The 18,383-nt window shown below is 40.4% G+C and overlaps 1 protein-coding gene and 1 pseudogene across 8 annotated transcripts in view; one reads left to right on the top strand and one right to left on the bottom strand.

The window, feature by feature from the left end:
- Positions 1–18,383, bottom strand: part of CHD6 (chromodomain helicase DNA binding protein 6) — a 228,940-nt gene that overhangs the window by 150,137 nt on the left and 60,420 nt on the right. For 6 of the 8 annotated variants that reach the window (XM_055090837.1, XM_055090842.1, XM_055090841.1 and 3 more), the window contains one exon: positions 7,707–7,763. In XM_055090837.1, coding sequence (XP_054946812.1) covers positions 7,707–7,739 — 33 coding nt within the window. In that variant the 5' untranslated portion in view covers positions 7,740–7,763. The other 2 variants (XM_055090840.1, XM_007099936.4) reach the window with 2 other exon arrangements.
- On the top strand, positions 726–1,867 carry LOC112066183 (cytotoxic granule associated RNA binding protein TIA1-like; annotated as a pseudogene).

Here is an 18,383-nt window from a genome sequence, read left to right as displayed (position 1 = left end):
AGAAATAAAAATCTGTCCATGTATCATAAATGACAGTAGTTTTGAGGGCTTGGGATTCTCTTCAGTAATGTGTTCTTTTTAACAGCAGCATAATATTCCACTAGGTAGATGTGCTATGATGTATAATACAGGCCTACCTCACAGATATTGCAGGTTCAGTTCCAGACCACCACAATAAAGCAAATACCATAGTACAGTGAGTCACACACATTTTTTGGTTTATAGGTGCATACAAAAGTTATGTTTATACTATACTGTAGTCTATTAAGTGTGCACTAGCACTATGTCTAAAAAAAAATCTACATACCTTAATTTTAAAATACCTTATTGCTTGGAACATTGTAAAACAACTATACTTCGATTAAAAAAAATTAAATTACAGGAGGTCCAAAGTGCAAGATTCTTCTGCGCCTGCGCGGCCCGGGTCACTTCCCGGGCTGCTCTAAGGCGCCCGGCTCACCGCCATCTTGACCTGGGGCTTTGATGTTCGCGCTGGGCTGGGCGGTTTAGTGTAACTGCCGCCGAAGAACTGGGCACAGTAACCTCCGGTCGACCGAGAAACTCCGCCATTTCGCAGCCATAGCTGCTCAAAAGATTTGTGAGGTAGTAAAAGGTAGAGAGCTGGACCCAGAGGGCCGCCGTGACAGCAGCAGCCATGGAGGACGAAATGCCTAAGACTCTATATGTCGGTAAGCTTTCCTGACGGTAAGCTTTAATTCTCCAAAATGATTATGGATACAGCTGGAAATGATCCATATTGTTTTGCAGAGTTTTATGAGCGTCATCATGCAGCTGCAGCACTAGCTGCTATGAATGGGCGGAAGATAATGGGTAAGGAAGTCAAAGTGAAGTGGGCAACAACCCACAGCAGTCAAAAGGAGGATACAAGCAGTAGTACCGTTGTCAGCACACAGCGTCCACAAGGTCATTTCCACGTCTTTCTTGGTGATCTCAGTTCAGAAATTACAACTGAAGATACAAAAGCTGCTTTTGCACCATTTGGAAGAATATCAGATGCCCGAGTGGTAAAAGACATGGCAACAGGAAAGTCTAAGGGATATGGCTTTGTCTCCTTTTTCAACGGATGGGATGCTGAAAACTCCATTCAACAGATGGGTGGCCAGTGGCTTGGTGGAAGACAAATCAGAGCCTTGTCTGACTTGGACAAGGAGCCTTTGAAAGCCACCAGTTCCAAAGAGTACATATGAGTCAAACACCAAACAGCTATCATATGATGAGGTCGTAAATCAGTCTAGTCCAAGCAACTGTACTGTATATGGTGGAGGTGTCACTTCTGGGCTAACAGAACAACTAATGCATCAGACATTTTCGCCATTTGGACAAATAATGGAACTTCAAGTCTTTCCAGATAAAGGATATTCTTTTGTTCGGTTCAATTCCCATGAAAGTGCAGCACACACATTTGTTTCTGTTAATGGAACTACCATTGAAGGCCATGTTGTGAAATGCTACTGGGGCAAAGAAACTCTTGATATGATAAATCCCATGCAACAGCAGAATCAAATTGGATATCCACAAGCTACGGCCAGTGGGGCCAGTGGTATGGGAACACACAACAAACTGGCCAGTATATGCCTAATGGTTGGCAAGTACCTGCATATGGAATGTATGGCCAGCTATGGAACCAGCAGGGATTTACAGTCTTCTGCACCATGGATGGGACCAAATTATGGAGTGCAGCCGCCTCCAGGACAGAATGGCAGCACGATGCCTAATCAGCCTGCAGGGTATCGAGTCGCAGTGTATGAAACCCAGTGAAAAAGGACTCCAGAACCTAAAGCCAGTGGCTTAAGGCTACAGGGAGTGTACTAAAGCCCTCGTTTACTTAAAGATTTATCAAATCAGTCAGTGCAAATGTCAGATACAATGTATTTATTTAAAAGATTCATTTTTTAATCATGAAATTACCATCCACATTGTTTTAAAAAGAAACAATATGCTGGATATCTGCTAATTTTTGCCTTCATTACCTTTTTTGATAAAGTTTCTCAAATCTTTGTTTCAAATACAAATGCAGGGATTGCTGCCACTTCTAAAAAATGGAGGCAGAAAACTGCACAATGTTGAACTTTTTTCCACTGAAGTAGTGGGCAGTTCTAGTTTGCATTCCTGATATGATTTAAAACATGTAATATAAAGATTAAAAAAAAAGAAAAAAGGAAAACCAAAACTGCGCAGAGTCTAGGAGTTCTTTGTAATCTTCAGCTTACGCACAATTATATTTTAGGTTTTTCTGAAATAGGCATTGTTTGAGCTGCCCCATCTCCACTGTTTTCCCTTTGGGGTTTTTAAATATAAGTTATTAGTTTACATCATTTTTGTATCTACATTTTTTCACAATTTTTTCTTGCCTTATCAAAGTTCTATAAAATATACTTAAATGGAAAAAAGTGATCTTTAGATTGAAAACTTTTCTCAGATGGATTGATAATTGCATTCATCTTGTGTTTTATATGAGAAGGTGCCTCAAGAATTCCCTGTTGAATTTGTTTAAAGGGGTTTTTATCTTCTGTGATAAACTTTGCTGTGTACCAGGAAATATAAAAACAAAAACTTGTTACTAAAGAAAATCTCTGAAATGTGATAAGTTCTTATGAACCCATGTTAATTTCATGTGTCAACGTCTACATTTACATGTATCATTTCATTATGTAAAATGTTTTAGCAATTTAACATTTTGCACAGTTAGCAACTTTGTAAGTAATTTCCTCCTTAAAGGCATCATGCAGAATTGACAGGAGATTCATAAGGTTTTGTTTGCATGTATATATCAAATGCACACTTTGGTAGTCTTTGAATACAAAGTTATCTGCTCCTGTTTTTCAAGAACTTTGAGACACAAAATTGTATGTAAAGAAATATATTAATGTGCCATATTCTAGTTATACTTACTCAAAAAGAGTAAATCAACTTGATTTTAATATGTACAAATGATAGCTGTGAAACTGTAGAATATCCTTATGTCAGTATTAGGGTTTCTTGTGAACTCCAAAATTAGCCTGAATGACCAGCCCAGCAAAGCATTTTTTAAATGTTCAGAGGCCAAAAGATAAACAAACAAAAACCTGTGAAATCCTACCTCCTTAAAGAGCCTTCAAAAAGGGGAATCCTCAGTGCATTCATTACTTTGATTCTCTTGGTACCTATTTTCCTGGAGTTCCCAGTTTTATTATTTTGGGGTGGCATTCAGAGGTTTAATCTTTGATGGCATTGTTCTATTTTTGAAATTTCTAGTACATTTCAGTCTCTTAGAAGAATTGTGGGAGATTTTGTTTTGTTTTGTTTTCGGCGAAAGTCACAAACTCTCCTCTTCTTTGACTCACAAAGGGGAAGGGTCCCCAGTGTACATATTTGGATGCTTGGTTGTTTTTAAGACCAGAGAGCTCCTGGTGTTTTATTTAGGAACAGAAAAGGCCCATATAATCCTAAGAGTTTCCTGGCCTGTATCCTCCAGGTAGGAGCAAATGACTCTAAGCTGGTCTCTAAGCCAATACTCCTGTAAACCAGAGCCCAGGAAGGACAGCTCATAAATGTATAATTCTCTGGAGCTCAATTCTATGCAGTTGTACTGATGTTTCATCAAGTCACTGTGTATTTTTTAAGTGTTGATACATTAAAGCTTGCTTTATAGAAGATGAGTAAATTTTTTAAACACTTGGAAATTTTATTTCCTTGTTAATTAACCTTCTACAAATCAGGGCGTGCAACCAAAAGCAGCTTATATACTCAAAAAATAAAATAACAGGATGCTGTTTTTAGATTCTTCTGGTTTATGTTCCTATTTTAGGACCCTCGCTTTTCTCTTATTCAAAAATATTTTATGCCCTATACATCTGTGGACTGCAGGGTAAATTATTTGGGCATAAATAATCCAAGCAAAAGTATAGTTTTTCTTTCATTTTGACTATCTCAAGTAATACCACTTTTTATTAGCCAATATTTTCTTACTGCACAATTCTAAAATGTACATTGACTACTTTTTGAGAAGAAAGTACTATTACTCAAAGGCTTACTACTGAACAAATTTGTAATTCAGGAACATTGCTAACTTTGCTTTAAATCTTACTCTCAGTGTTAAAACAAATCATTTAAAAAATTTACAGTCTAAAAATCATACTGGTATTAGTATCAGGTAAGGAAATTAAAGTTTTTAAAATGGATTCATTCTCTGCAATATGCATTCAAATTTTACTTTAAAATACATCTTACTGTGAAGAACCTAAAGTGTTTCACACTTAATGGGTCATTAATCCAGTATTCTTTGCCCTGACTGGATATTAAAGTTCCTTTATGTTTTCTATTAAAAAAAATTAAATTAAAATAAAATAAAAATACTTTGTTGCTAAAAAATGCTAACCATCATCTGAACCTTCAGCAAGTCACAGTCCTTTTGCTGGTGGAGGGTCCTGCCTTGGTGTTGACAGCTGCTGACTGATCAGGGTGGTGGTTGCTGAAGCTGGAGTGTCTGTGTGGCAATTTCTTAAAATACGACAATGAAGTTCACCACATCAACTGACTCTTCCTTGCACAAACAATTTTCTGTAGCATGCAGTGCTGTTTGACAGCATTCTACCCACAGTAGAACTTCTTTCAAAATTGGAATCAATCCTCTCAAACCCTGCTGCTGCTTTATCAACTAAGTTTATGTAATATTCTAAATCCTTTGTTGTCATTTCAACAATCTTCACAGCATCTTTACCAGGAGTAGACTCCATCTCAAGGAACCACTTTCTATGCACATCCATAAGAAGCAACTCTTCAACTGTTCAAATTTTATCATGAGATGGCAGCAATTCAGTCCCATCTTCAGGCTCCACTTCTAATTCTAGTTCTCTTGTCTTTTCCACCACATCTGAAGTTATTTCCTCCACTGAAGTCTTGAACCCCTCAAAGTCACCCATAAGGGTTGGAATCAACTTCTCCCAAACTCCTGTTAATGTTGACATTTTGACCTCTTCCCATGAACACAAATGTTATTCATGGCATCTAGTATGGTGAATTCTTTCTAGAAGGTTTTCAACTTACTTTGCCCAGATCCATCAGAGGAATCACTATCTATAGCAGTTACAACCTTACAAAATGTATGTCCTAAATAATAAGATTTGAAAGTCAAAATTACTCCTTGATCCATGGGTTGCAGAATGGACGCTGTGTGAGCAGGCATGAAAACATCATTAATCTCGCTGTACAACTCCATCAAAGCTCTTGGGTGACCATGTGCATTGTCAATGAGCCATAATATTTTGAAAAAAAATCTTTTTTTCTGAGCAGTAGGCCTCAACAGTGGACGTACACATACAGTAAGCCATGCTGTAAACACATGTGCTATATCATCCAGGCTTTGTAATTTCCATTTAGAGAGTATAGGCAGAGTAGATTTAGCATAATTCTCATGGGCCCTGGTATTTTCAGAGTGGTACATGAGCACTGGCTTCAACCTAAAAGTCAACAGTTGCATTAGCCCCTAACAAGAGAGTCAGCCTGTCTTTTGAAACTTTGAAGACAGGAACTGACTTGCCCTCTCTAGCTTTCAAGGTCCTAAATGGCATCTTCTTCCAGAAGGAGGCTGTTTTATCTAAACTGAAACTCTGTTGTTTAGTGTAGCCACCTTCATTAATTATCTTAGCTAGATCTTCTGGATAACTTGCTACAGCTTCTACATCAGCACTTGCTGCTTCACCTTGTACTTTTAGGTTATGGAGACAGCTCCTCTCCTTAAACCTCATGACCCAATCTCTGTTAGCTTTAAACTTTTCTTGTACACATTCCTCACCTCTCTCAGCCTTCACAGAATTGAAGAGAGTTAGGGCCTTGCTCTGGATTAGGCTTTGACTTAAGAGAATGGTGTGATTTTTCTGATCTTCTATCCAGACCACTCAAACTTTCTCCATATCAGCAATAAGGCTGTTGTGCTTTCTTATTTGCGTGTTCACTGGAACGGCACTTTTAATTTCCTTCAAGAATTCTTCCTTTGCATCCACAACTTGGCTAAACTGTTTAGCACAAGAGGCCTCGCTTGCAGCCTCTCTCTGCTTTCCATGTGCCTTTCTCACTAAACTTAATCACCTCTAGCTTTTGATCGAAAGTGAGAGCCGAGCAACTGGTCCTTTCACTTCAACACCTAGAGGCCACTGTAGGGTTATTAAGTGGCCTAACTTCCATATTGTTGTGTCTCAAGGAATGGTTGTTTCCTGGGCTCAGAAACCGGAGGAGAAGGTGAAAGATGGAGGAACAGCCAGTCAGTTGGTGGAGCAGTCACAGACATTTCAATGACGTTCACCCCAAAACAATTACGATAGTAACACCAAAGATCACGGATCACAGATCACCATAGCAAATATAATAATAATGAAAAGGTCCGAAATACTGAGAGAATTACCAAAATGTGACACCGAGACACAAAGTGAGCAAATGCTGTTGGAAAAATGGTGCTGATAGACCTGCTCAAGGCAGGGCTGCCACAAACCTTCAATTTTTAAAAAATGTAATACGTGCACAGTAAAATGAGGCATGCCTGTAGTCTCCTTTGTGATGGACATTTAAGTTCATTTCCATTTTTGCTATAATAAACAAAGTCGCAATGAAACCTACACACCCATCTGAGTATACGCATAGGATAAAATCCTGGCAGATGGAACTGCATTCTCTACAGTGTTTGTTTACTAACTTTTGACTCTACAGAGCCAGGACAGGAGGAAATCAGCACGCAGATAGTGTTTAGGCACTGCTCTTCCTATTAAAATTGGCAGCAGGTGACTCAATTCTTTCCCAAAACAGGCTGTTTTGTTTTGGTTTCACAAGGACCTATCCACTGGGAACAGAATAGAGGGTAGTCCTGTAACCATATCCCTAGGTCACCCTGCATCCGACTCCTCAGTACTCTACAAGCAGAGAAGAAAGTGGCTGGTCCCACCCAACCTCTTTGCATAGGGTCCCAGCTGAAGGGCAGGGATTCAGATCTCCCCAGTTACCAGGTTGCCATTCAATTCTGTAAAAGGAAAACCAGCCCATCAGAGACAGCCTGTTTCTAAGAGACAGAGGCAGGTCCCCTCATCTCACCTCCCTGAGCCACACTGGTTTAGGTCTCTGAGATCCTCTGCAAATGTAATCACCTGGAACACATAAGTACCAACTAAGGAAAAAGATCTTAGCAGGATGCGTCACAAGGGCCAAATGTTTTTATTAACTCCCCTCCCCTTCAGGAAACCAAATGCCAAACAGTTAATGTTCACTATTTTCTGCAGGAGGAAACTTCCAATTAGTTCACTATTTTCTGCAGGAGAAAACTTCAGCACATCATGATAAATAAGAATTCTATAAGTGAATGCTTTTAGTTTAACCAAACATCAAAAATAATAAATATGTAAACTATAAAGAAGCGATCACTTCTCTCTTTATAAAAACTTGGTAAGCTATTTCTCTTTCGCATAGCTAATTTTGAATAATATTCTGATCTACAATCTTCATTACATTTATTCCTATATAGAGCTGACCTGAGCATAGTAAAAATCTATATATTAAGTCATTCAGAACAGAGCTCTCAGTTACCACATGGAGAATGGGAAACAGGCAGCAGGGTAACTACCAGAGGCTAAGAGATAAGCCAAAACCGCCAGCATCTCCTCTTGTAAAAAAGCACCAGTGTATGCTGGATGCATTCACTTAAAAGATATGTGACCTCTTACCTGCTTCTCTTTCTTCTGTATTTTCATTATCATCTATTAAAGGCAATTATTTTATTTCTGTAAAACATAAAAAAGGCAAAGATTATGCTAAAATCCAAAATGAAACATTTTAGATTATCTCAAGATTAGCTGTGACACGTGAGGAAAACACAGAATAGAGGATTACTTCTACAGAACACTTACAATTAGTGTTCTAGTCTTCTAGCCCAGCACCCCCGAAAGCCCTACATATAGGCCTAAACCTACCTACTCCCATCCTGAACCCTAGTTTTTTGCTCCAGATGGAGTGGAGTCAAAAAGATACTGTCTTTGTAGATAAAACAAGTTATAAAAGATGCTGGCATATTAAATTACAAAGGAAACTAAAAGAGGAACCAAAAATAATGACATGACTATGTTGAGGAGGGTGGAGAGGGTGTAGAACTAAGCAAAGACCTCATTTCTTTTGGAAGAAAATCAGTAAGTAGTATGTACAACTGGAAATCAAGAAATAGAAGTATACACAATATGGGCCTCCCTGGTGGTGCAGTGGTTAAAAATCCCCCTGGCAATGCAGGGGACACGGGTTCGAGCCCTGGTCAGGGAAGATCCCACATGCTGCAGAGCAACTAAGCCCGTGTGCCACAACTACTGAGTCCGCACTCTAGAGCCCGCGAGCCACAACTGCTGAGCCCATGTGCCACAACTACTGAAGCCTGAGCACCTAGAGCCGGTGCTCCGCAACAAGAGAAGCCACCACAATGAGAAGCCCCCACAGAAGCCCCCGCTTGCCGCAACTAGAGAAAGCCCACACACAGCAATGAAGACCCGATGCAGCCATAAATAAATAAATAAATAAATAAAAAGAAATATACACAATAAAATAGAGCTAAAAGAGTTCAAAGTCATTGTCTTGAAGCAGAGAGGAGCTGGTGTGAGACAGGACAGGGCACTCTTGCATTTCATCATATGCTCTTCTACATTACTTGATGTTTTAAACCATGTACACTTTAAACTGACAAAATAAGTTCCATTCCAATACTTCACATGATCTTTTTTTTAAAAAATAAATTTATTTATTTTATTTTATTTTTGGCTGTGCTGGGTCTTCGTTGCTGCGCACGGGCTTTCTTTAGTTGCAGCAAGCGGGGGGATACTCTTTGTTGAGGTGCGTGGGCGTCTCATTGCAGTGGCTTCTCTTGTTGCAGAGAATGGGCTCTAGGCACGCAGGCTCAGTAGTTGTGGCTCGTGGGCTCCAGAGTGCATGCTCAGTAGTTGTGGTGCACAGGCTTATCTGCTCCGTGGCATGTGGGATCTTCCTGGACCAGGGCTCGAATCCATGTCCCCTGCGCTGGCAGGCAGATTCTCAACCACTGCACCACCAGGGAAGCCCTCATATGACCTTTTTAAATGATTTTACTGTACCCAGGACTGAAGCCCCATCCCCACTCCAACCATAATGCCCATGATGACACCCGAACTTTTTCTCATAAATGACTTTTCAGCACCATAGCAACAAGAGCCCAGCAAGCGGCTTGAGAGGTCACAGAAGTGCACTAAGGGCATCCCAGGGAACAGAAAGAATGCTATTTTAGGAAACTCAGAATTTGGGGCTGCCTGAATCACTCACTCTCACCTTCCCCATAGACAAACAATGGAAGGATCATAGTATCCTGGCTTCTGGTTCTAGTCCGGATGTAGACACCGCCTCCTATTTATTGTTTACTTTGACTTCCTGGACATCCCAGAGAGCTAGGAAAACATCCCAGAGGCACACAATTATCCTTATGTTATAATTATTTCTCATATCCAAATGAATGTGATGTGCAGGCATCAAGGAGAACTTTAAAGTGAGACAGTCCCACCTTCTAAGTGGGCTCATGGTGTGTATGATGCAACTGAGAAAAATGAAGGATTTCAATCATCCCTGGGGCCACAATTACAGTTTACCAGTTTAAAGTCTGGTAACTTTAGGGGTTTTTTTCCTCCAAGAGTCAGAAGCATTTTCTATTGAAAGGACCATAAAATGCTACCAGGATATTGCTGCTTGCAGAGAGCATAGCATCCAAGGAGGTAACAAGCTGCAAAGTGGGCGCAGGCGGGGCCTAGACCAAGGGGGAAGGAGAGAAGGGCAGAGAAGAACTGGCCAAATCAAGAAAAGGGAAAGCCAAGTCAGCAAACAGTGCCTCTAAGGATCAGCGAGAAGACTAGCCATTTGATTGAACAATTACCTCAAGAAAACCATAGATTCCTGAGAAATGGCAAGGGGAGGGCTCTGAATCAGGGCAGTTCAAAGAATTTTACCACCTAAACTCCATTACAGTGGAGTCAGCACTAGGTAAACTATGTTAGTACAAGTTTATCTTCTTTATCTCTCAATTTCAAATTATCAGACCCCAGAAAACCAACACTCTCAACTATTACAAACTGCCACAAATTCTGAAATGAAGAAAGAAGTTTGGAAAATAAATTCTGGCTAATAAAAAGGGATATTATAAATAACCAGACACATATACTCAAATAAAATTCTACCCAACAAAATGAAATCAATCATTTACAAAATACAGAAAAAGTCCAGTGCCAATAAAAATTACTTTTTAATTTATAAAAAAATCAAGTATAATGCAATAGAGACATCAAAAAACACAATTTCTGATCAAGTACCACGAACTAGCATGCAAATAAAACAGGGCCCCCACACTGCCAGGAATGTGGGGAAAACTGTGGACCCACTGATCCTTGCTGATGGCACCTTTCATTGTTTCAGGCTTTCTGAAAGCACTCAGGCAACGTGCCACTAGATCTATGAACTGCCACAGTCCATTGATCTGCCAGTTCCGCTTTCAGGGATCCATCCCAAGGAAATAAGCCAGCAGGAAATAAAGCTGAGAGGAAGCTCAGCGGTGAGGTGGGGCACAACGTGAAAACGCCTGTCACAGCAGAGCTCGGGCACTGCAGAGGGCCATGCAGGTCACATGGGCCCACCATTCCCATTATTAGCAGGTTAGCTGCTAATAATATAAAAAGCAAACAATATAAAAATTCCCATTCCTTCGTACACTCACCTACCTCACAATGCTTCTATTAAGAAAAATGGGTGCCAGGTTTCAATAATAATATTTTGAAATTTATTACTTTTTCTCTTTCCAGTTCAAAAATTCTGCCCCAGTGCCTGAGCCATTTCCAAGTTCCTCAGTGCTGTGTTATGGACACTTAAAAAATAATAAAACATCAGGTACACAACATTTTACCATTCATTTATGGAAATTATTTAAATTTACTCTATCTGGAGAATTCTGCCACCTGGGGTCTATTTCATTACAAGAGTGTGTGTTTATGGAAACACGGACAAGTGCACACACAGCAGACCGTGCCATGGTCCTTATATCCACAGGGACAGCAGAAGACACAGCTGACGGCAGGAGGGACGGGGACCTTCGCTGTTAACAGGCCACCAAATCCCTTCCACGCTATCAGGCGCATTGGGACAGAGAGTAAGTGGGAAGCTACTTCAAAAATCAGATCTACCTCCAATTTTCCACAATGACCATGTACTTTTATCATCAATTCATGCCCCCCTTACAGCAGCAGGTACAAACGAGGCAATCCCACAGTGCTGGCGGGGGGTGTGGGGATGCGAGAAGGGAGCAGGCACAGGACATGGGGAATAACAACCCACTTGAGAAAAGCGAATCAAGAAGGCAGCGAGGAGCTCCTAGGGACCACCTCTTACCGAGACTCGGGACAGACATCCTTGACCACAAAGAGGGTCCGATGGGCGGGGTATCCTTCAACTTCTCCCTTCCCACCTCCCCACCCAACCTGCACAAACTGGACAGATTTAACTCCGTCCTTTGCTAGGCCAGAAGCAGCCCACGGGAGGGTAACAGCGAAGGTCTGAAGTGCCAAAAAGCAGAGGAGATCCAGGCTCTAAGAACGATGAGCCAGAGCCAGGTAAAACCTCTTCCAGACTTTGTTTCCTCACCTATAGAGAAGGGTGACAACACCTACACCTCAGAGAGTATCAGGAGAATGTAAAGGGCTCAGAACCCAGCGTCTGTCGCACGGTGCACGTGAGCTGTCTGGCAGCCTCTAGTGTCGCCTGTCCTGTGGGCTTCCTGCCAGGGTCAGAGGAGAGAAGGTGGCCCCTTCTCCTGAGGACAACTACCCTCCGATCAGTACTGGGGGTCCGTCCTCTCCCACTTCTCAGCCACCGGATCACTTCGCAGTCAGTCTCTCCTCGTTTCGTTTAGGCTGCCCCTCAGACGTCACCCAACCCCTGAAGTCTTCCCCAACCACGCTACTCCCCCCACCCACTCCCGCACTCTCTATCTTCTCAGCCCAATTTAGCTGAAGAATCCTGGCACTTGTTGCTACCTGACATTATATTATGTCTAGTTGACTATAAATTTATTACCTGTGAGATGCACACACACGAGTGTAAGCTTTGTTTTGTTCATGCTATACTTCCTGAGTCTGGACCAGCACTGGGCTCGTAACAGATGCTCCAAAAACATCTGCTCCATGAAGAATCACTTCCTTAAATCATCACTAAGCCTCTCTCTTTCTACAGCTTTTCTCTCAACAAAGAAACAGGCTCAACTCTATCTCAGAACAGTAACTATACCAACAAATCCCACACCTGAATTTTCACTTTCTCCCATATTACTTCCCTAAAGCTGCTCTTAGCAATGACTCCCTAGCTACCAATCCAAGGCTTTAGCCTGACCTCCTTGCAGTACTTTAAACTATGGACCATTTCCTCCTTTTAAAATTCTCATCTCACTGGTTTCTTGGAAACCATTCTCTCCTGCTCTGCCTCTGACTGCAGGCCTCCAAAGCTCATCTTCTTCCATAGGCTCCTCCTATTATAAGGCCTAACCCTTAAATGTCAGTGCCCCCAGGGCTAAACACACTTAATACCACAAGGGCTCCCTGAGTTCTCCACTCAACTCCCAGACTTCATCTCTACACCAGGACCACTGCACATTTCCAAATCCAAGTCCTCCTGACCTCCAGGTAGGCATGTCCATCCACATCCTGGCCAGTTCCAACTAGGTATTCCACAGATGCCACAGAAAAAACCACAACTCAGTGCTGCCTTTACACACACACACCTGCTCCTATGTCCCCCACTAGAGGCTAGAGTCCCAGGACCTGCCACCCAGCCCAGAGTTCAGTCATCCTTAACTACTTCCCTTTCCCTTAACTCCTTCCTAATTCCTGAATCCCGTGGTTCCTCCCCAGTCCACCTCTTTAGTTTATTACCACTTTTTTGGCAGGGGGATGTTTTTTGTTGTGTTTTTTTTTTTTACCAGCTCTAGCCTCCTAAGTGTCTCTACTCTAAGTACCTTCTACCCTCATGCCATTACCCTCATTGGACCAAGAGTATGTTTTCCTAAAGTATAAACAAAATCAGATCATACCTCTGCAGTGTCTTCAAAAAGGAAAACAAATTCCTCACGGCACAGAGCCCTGCATAAGCGATCTGGCCTCTATTCCGAGTCTGCTGCTCTGACGTTACCTTCCACCATTCACCCAACTGTACTGAATACTTGAGGTTCAAGCTATGCCTCACCAGGAAAATCCTTCCACTGCCCTTCCGCTCCTGTCTCTTATCCTTTGAAACTCAACTCTGGTGTCACGCTCTCCGGGATGTCTTACCCAACTTCCCTAAACCCTGAAAGCATCTCGTGAGCTGCTAAGCCATAGCAGCTGTATCACCATGTCATCTTTTCCGTCTGTGCATGCCATCGACTAAGGGCCTAGGCACCCTCTGGGGAAGGGACTCTGTCCTGCAGCATCAGGCTCAGTGCCTGACATTTGGACTCATAAATGACTATCTGTGGAATGAGTGAGTGAATAAATGGGAAAGCTATGTTTACAGAAAAGGCTTTGAGCTCCTACTTTCTTCATCATAATTGGTGGCCTCTATCTTTTTTTCCTTTCCTGTTTATTCTGTTCTTTCAGTCCAATTTCTCAGCATTCATCATTCATACCTTTTCAAAGTAAAAATGTACTTAGCTTAAGAATTCAATAATATAAAGCTTAAAGCAAAAAATATTCCCCTGACTCGAGACTCCCCGCCATTCCTGACTCACTCTTCCCAGAGGGAGATCTGTAGCTATTCTTTCTACTACTTTCCAAAATATTTCTAAAAAACAGTGATATACCACATTAACAAAATGAAGGATAAAAATCATAGGATAATCTCAATAGATGCAAAGAAAGCTTTTGACAAGATTCAACATCCACTCATGATAAAAACTCTCAACAAAGTGGGCACAGAGGGAACATACCTCAACATAATAGAGATCATATATGACAAACCTACAGCTAATATCATACTCAACAGTGAAAAGCTAAAAACATTTCCTCTTAGATGAGGAACAAGACAAGGATGCCCACTCTTACCACTTTCATTCAATATAGTACTGGAAGTCCTAGCCATAGCTATCAGACTAGAAAAAGAAATAAAAGGCATCCAAATTGGCAAGGGGCTTCCCTGATGGCAAAGTGGTTAAGAGTACGCCTGCCAACGCAGGGGACACATTGGTTCGAGCCCTGGTCCGGGAAGATCCCACATGCCGTGCAGCAACTAAGCCCGTGAGCCACAACTACTGAGCCTGCACTCTAGAGCCCGCGAGCCACAACTACTGAGCCCACACACCACAACTACTGAAGCCCGCGCACCTAGAGCCTGTGCTCCGCAACAACAGAAGCCACAGCAATGAGAAGCCCGTGCACCACAACAAAGAGTAGCCCTCACTGGCTGCAACTAGAGAAAGCCCGAGCACAGCAACAAAGACCCAACTCAGCCAAAAATAAATAAATAAATAAATAAATTTAAAAAAAAAAAAAAAAAAAAAGAAAGAAAGAAAGAACATATGACCCAAGCTGGCCCAACGTGAGCCTTGCCTGAACCTTCAGTAGGCACTTTTAAAAAACAAACTGGAAAGTAAAACTATCACTATTTGCAGATGACGTGATACTACACATAGAAAACCCAGCAGATTCCAACAAAAACCCATTAGAACTAGTAAATGAATTCAGTGAAGTTGAAGGATATAAAATTAATAATAGAAATCTATAGCATTTCTATCCACTAATAATGATCTATCAGAAAGAGAAATTAAGAAAACACAATCACATCAAAAAGAGTAAAATACCTAGGAATAAATTGAACAAAGAAGCTGAAAGACCTGTACTCTGAGGCTATAAGACATTGATGAAACAAACTGAAAACAACACAAATAAATGGAAAGATATACTGTGCTCACAGGTTGGAAGAATCATACTGTTAAAATGACCATACTACCCAAAGCAATCTACAGATTCAATGCAACCCCTATCAAAACCAATGGCATTTTTCACAGAACTAGAACAAATAATCCTAAAATTTGTATGGGACCACAGAAGACCCCAAATATCCAAAGCTATCTTGAGAAAGAAGAAGAAAGCTAAAGGTATCACACTCCCTGATTTTGAAGCATACTCCTGAAACTAACAAAATATGTCCATCAACTATACTTCAAAATAAATAAATAAATAAATAAAATTTCTAAAAAAACACGCTAATAGTGCTATTATATTGTTTTTTCCAATTTTAAACATTATTCTATCAGCTTCTCCTTATAAAATAGGAGTTGGCAAATGTTTTTATAAAAGGTCAGGTAATAAATATTTTAGGCTTTGCAGGCCACGTGGTCTCTATTGCAACTAATCAATTTTGCCACTGCAGCATGAAAACAGCCACAGACAATATGCTAACATATGGGTTGGTCTGTGTTCCAAAGAAACTACAAAACAGGTAGCCCCCTGCTATGGAAAATGAAGCATATCTTCCCAATATAGTTATTATTACCATTATTTATTAAATCAATATTCAATTCACAGCTAAGACATGAACTATATACTATGCTAAAATTTTCTTTTTTGTGTAATTTTTTCCCTACAGATAAAAAATTTAGAAATTTGCTTTGTTTTCTATGAATCACTAACTTACCTAAAAATGCTTCTCCAAAGCCTTAAAGTTAAAATTCCTCTCAATCTAAGTTCATTTTTTTCCCCTTGGATCATTATATCTGGAGTGTTACAACTCTCTTCAATCTGTTTCAAAGCCACATTTCCTAGGACTTCTCATCACCATCCTCCTGGGGATTCATTCCCCTTGTCCCTCTCAAGAGTGAACTCCCAAGTTTCTTTCTTCTCTCTGAGGGTTTACTCTCTCATTCTGGTGAATCACAGTGTCCACTAACTGACTAGGAAATATATGAACGAGAGGTAAGTTTCTGAGACCTTCATGTCTCAATATGTTTATAGTCCACTTTGATGGCTTGGTGAGTAGCAAATCACAGGCTGGAGACGGATATTGCCTCAGAATTTTGAGAGCATTTCACCACTGTCCTGTTCCTTCCACCATCTGTTAAGGAATCTGAACCACTGTGATCCCTAATCCCTTATCTGTAACCTCTCTTCCTTCATAGAAAGCTTTAGCCCCAGGGAACATCTTTTCATAATGATGTACTGTGGGGCTGTTTTAATCCATGAGTTTGGGCACCTGGTGAATTCTTTCACAAACTAGAAACACCTGTCTCATTTCTGAGAAATCCTCTTGTATTATTTCCTCATAATTTCCTCCCTAATTGTTTTCTTGTAATGGAACTCCTATTATTGTATTTGAAAGATAGACCTTCGGGGCTGTACCTCTAATTTTCACATTAAAAAAATTTTTTTAATCTCTTCGTGTTCTGCTTTCTGGGAGGTTTCCTCAACTTTATCTTCCAACCCTTCTTCTTTTTTTTTTTTTTTTTTTAAGGCTAACATGTTCACCATTCAATAATTCTTTTTTGGGGACTCTGATGTTTTACTCTTATAGTCTCCTAAGGTTGTGCCAAGTAACCAACAATGGAAGGGTGTTCAAATGACAGGCGGTGGCTCTTTCCTTTCAAAGACGACGCTGTGATCTAGTAGAAAACACTTCTACACAACCAAAACAGTCCAACTGACATGAGAAAACGCCTCTGTAACAATTTTAAGGATTTTTCTATGTTTTCAAGGCTCTGAATGAGTTTTATATTTCCATCAAAGGTGGCACAGCAACAAAAAATGAGGATTTTGGTTCAGATACATGAATTTTTTGATGCCTGAAAGTTTTTCTGGAATGTAGAGAATTTTTAAATTAGATCTATTTCTCTGCAAAGTTATCTTTTGTGTATAATTTAGGCTAGAGCTAATCTGTATAGGGTGAGCTATGATGCTCTCTGCAACAGGCTAGAGATAACACACCACCTTAATTTCATGACTACAAGTCAAAAGCATTCACATCTCTCAAGATGAAAAGAGGGCCATGAGGACAAGGACGACATCTATTTTGAATACTACTATATATCTAATTCGTAGGACAGTATTTTGTGAATGAATAAATATATTAATATTACACATGGATTTATCAATGGTGGGTCAAAAGAGAAGGATCATACTGGTATATATACCAGGTTTAGTCTAAAAGCCCTTCTCTCCAAAAATGTAGGTGCCTAATTCGAAATACCTGCCAACATAACTAGGGAGAAGACACCAGTACCATCGCAACTTCCAAACTGAGGCAGCGCTTTGTTTTGCCAGCTTGAAAGTACAATTACCGCCTCAAGCATTAACTTAAGATGCTTCGCTCCTCAAAAGAAAAGTGTTTTAAACATTCAAAGTGCTACACTAAAAGCTTTGTTACCCTGTACATGGGTAATGCAAGCCAAAAAGCAAATCAAGAGTAGTGACTTTAATCCCTGTCTATGAGAGAAGGCATAATTAGCAGTAAGAGCAATAACCTTCTAGAAAACTCTGGTTACTGGATTAAGAGTATTAGAAATGTCCATTTTAAGAGGCTTCCTATTGGTCAACTGCAAAATAACAGGACTTTAAACTCATTACTACTGACTTCAACCAATGTCTAGCACTGCCATAATTCCTCACAATAATCTGTTTTACCTAGATGGTGTAAAGGTGTAAACTAAGGAAGCTCTCTAGAATCGACTAGGAACATTTCAATAGTGCTGCATTCACAGAATCAGAACTGAATGGGACCTTTGAGATCACACAGCCAAACACTTTGATCTTAATGATGAATGAGACACATCTGCATAATACAAAAGGAAAAAAATCAACTCCAAACCCCAGTTCATCTCTTCAATCAGAGAAAATCATTTCAACTCCTAATCTGGTGATGAAAATCAACTTGCTTGATAAGAATCACTATTAACAGTAGTAGTAGAAGCAAATGACCAGGCATTATCAGAGCTATCAAATAACACATTGTAAAGTAAAACCTGACTGCACTTTTTTTCTGTCATTAGACCCTACACCATAATGTCAACCGACCCAGATCAGGAATGATCCCATCTGTGAACACAGAACTGAAGAAACCAATCTTCTGACAGCCAAGCCCACTCAAAGTTCAGAGCCCTGAAAATTCAAGCTATAACCTTATGTAGGAAGACTGAGGGTTTTACAAATGACACTCATATTCAGTCTCAAGAGACCTCACCAGTAATGCAACACCTTTTTGAATCGTTTCACTTTAATGCTTTTTGTAGAGGAAGAGTAATACCTGTAGGCTTGAGTGAAGATATCTAGGTTCTGAACATAAGGGTAGTATGATTTGTACAATTTATTCAATATCTCTGGGTCTTAGCTTCTCATTTA

This window comes from Physeter macrocephalus, chromosome 14 (assembly GCF_002837175.3).
Source record: "Physeter macrocephalus isolate SW-GA chromosome 14, ASM283717v5, whole genome shotgun sequence".
NCBI lineage: Eukaryota > Metazoa > Chordata > Mammalia > Artiodactyla > Physeteridae > Physeter > Physeter macrocephalus.
The sequence above is the reverse complement of the archived record's forward strand: the minus strand, read 5'-3'. Positions and strand labels throughout refer to the sequence as shown.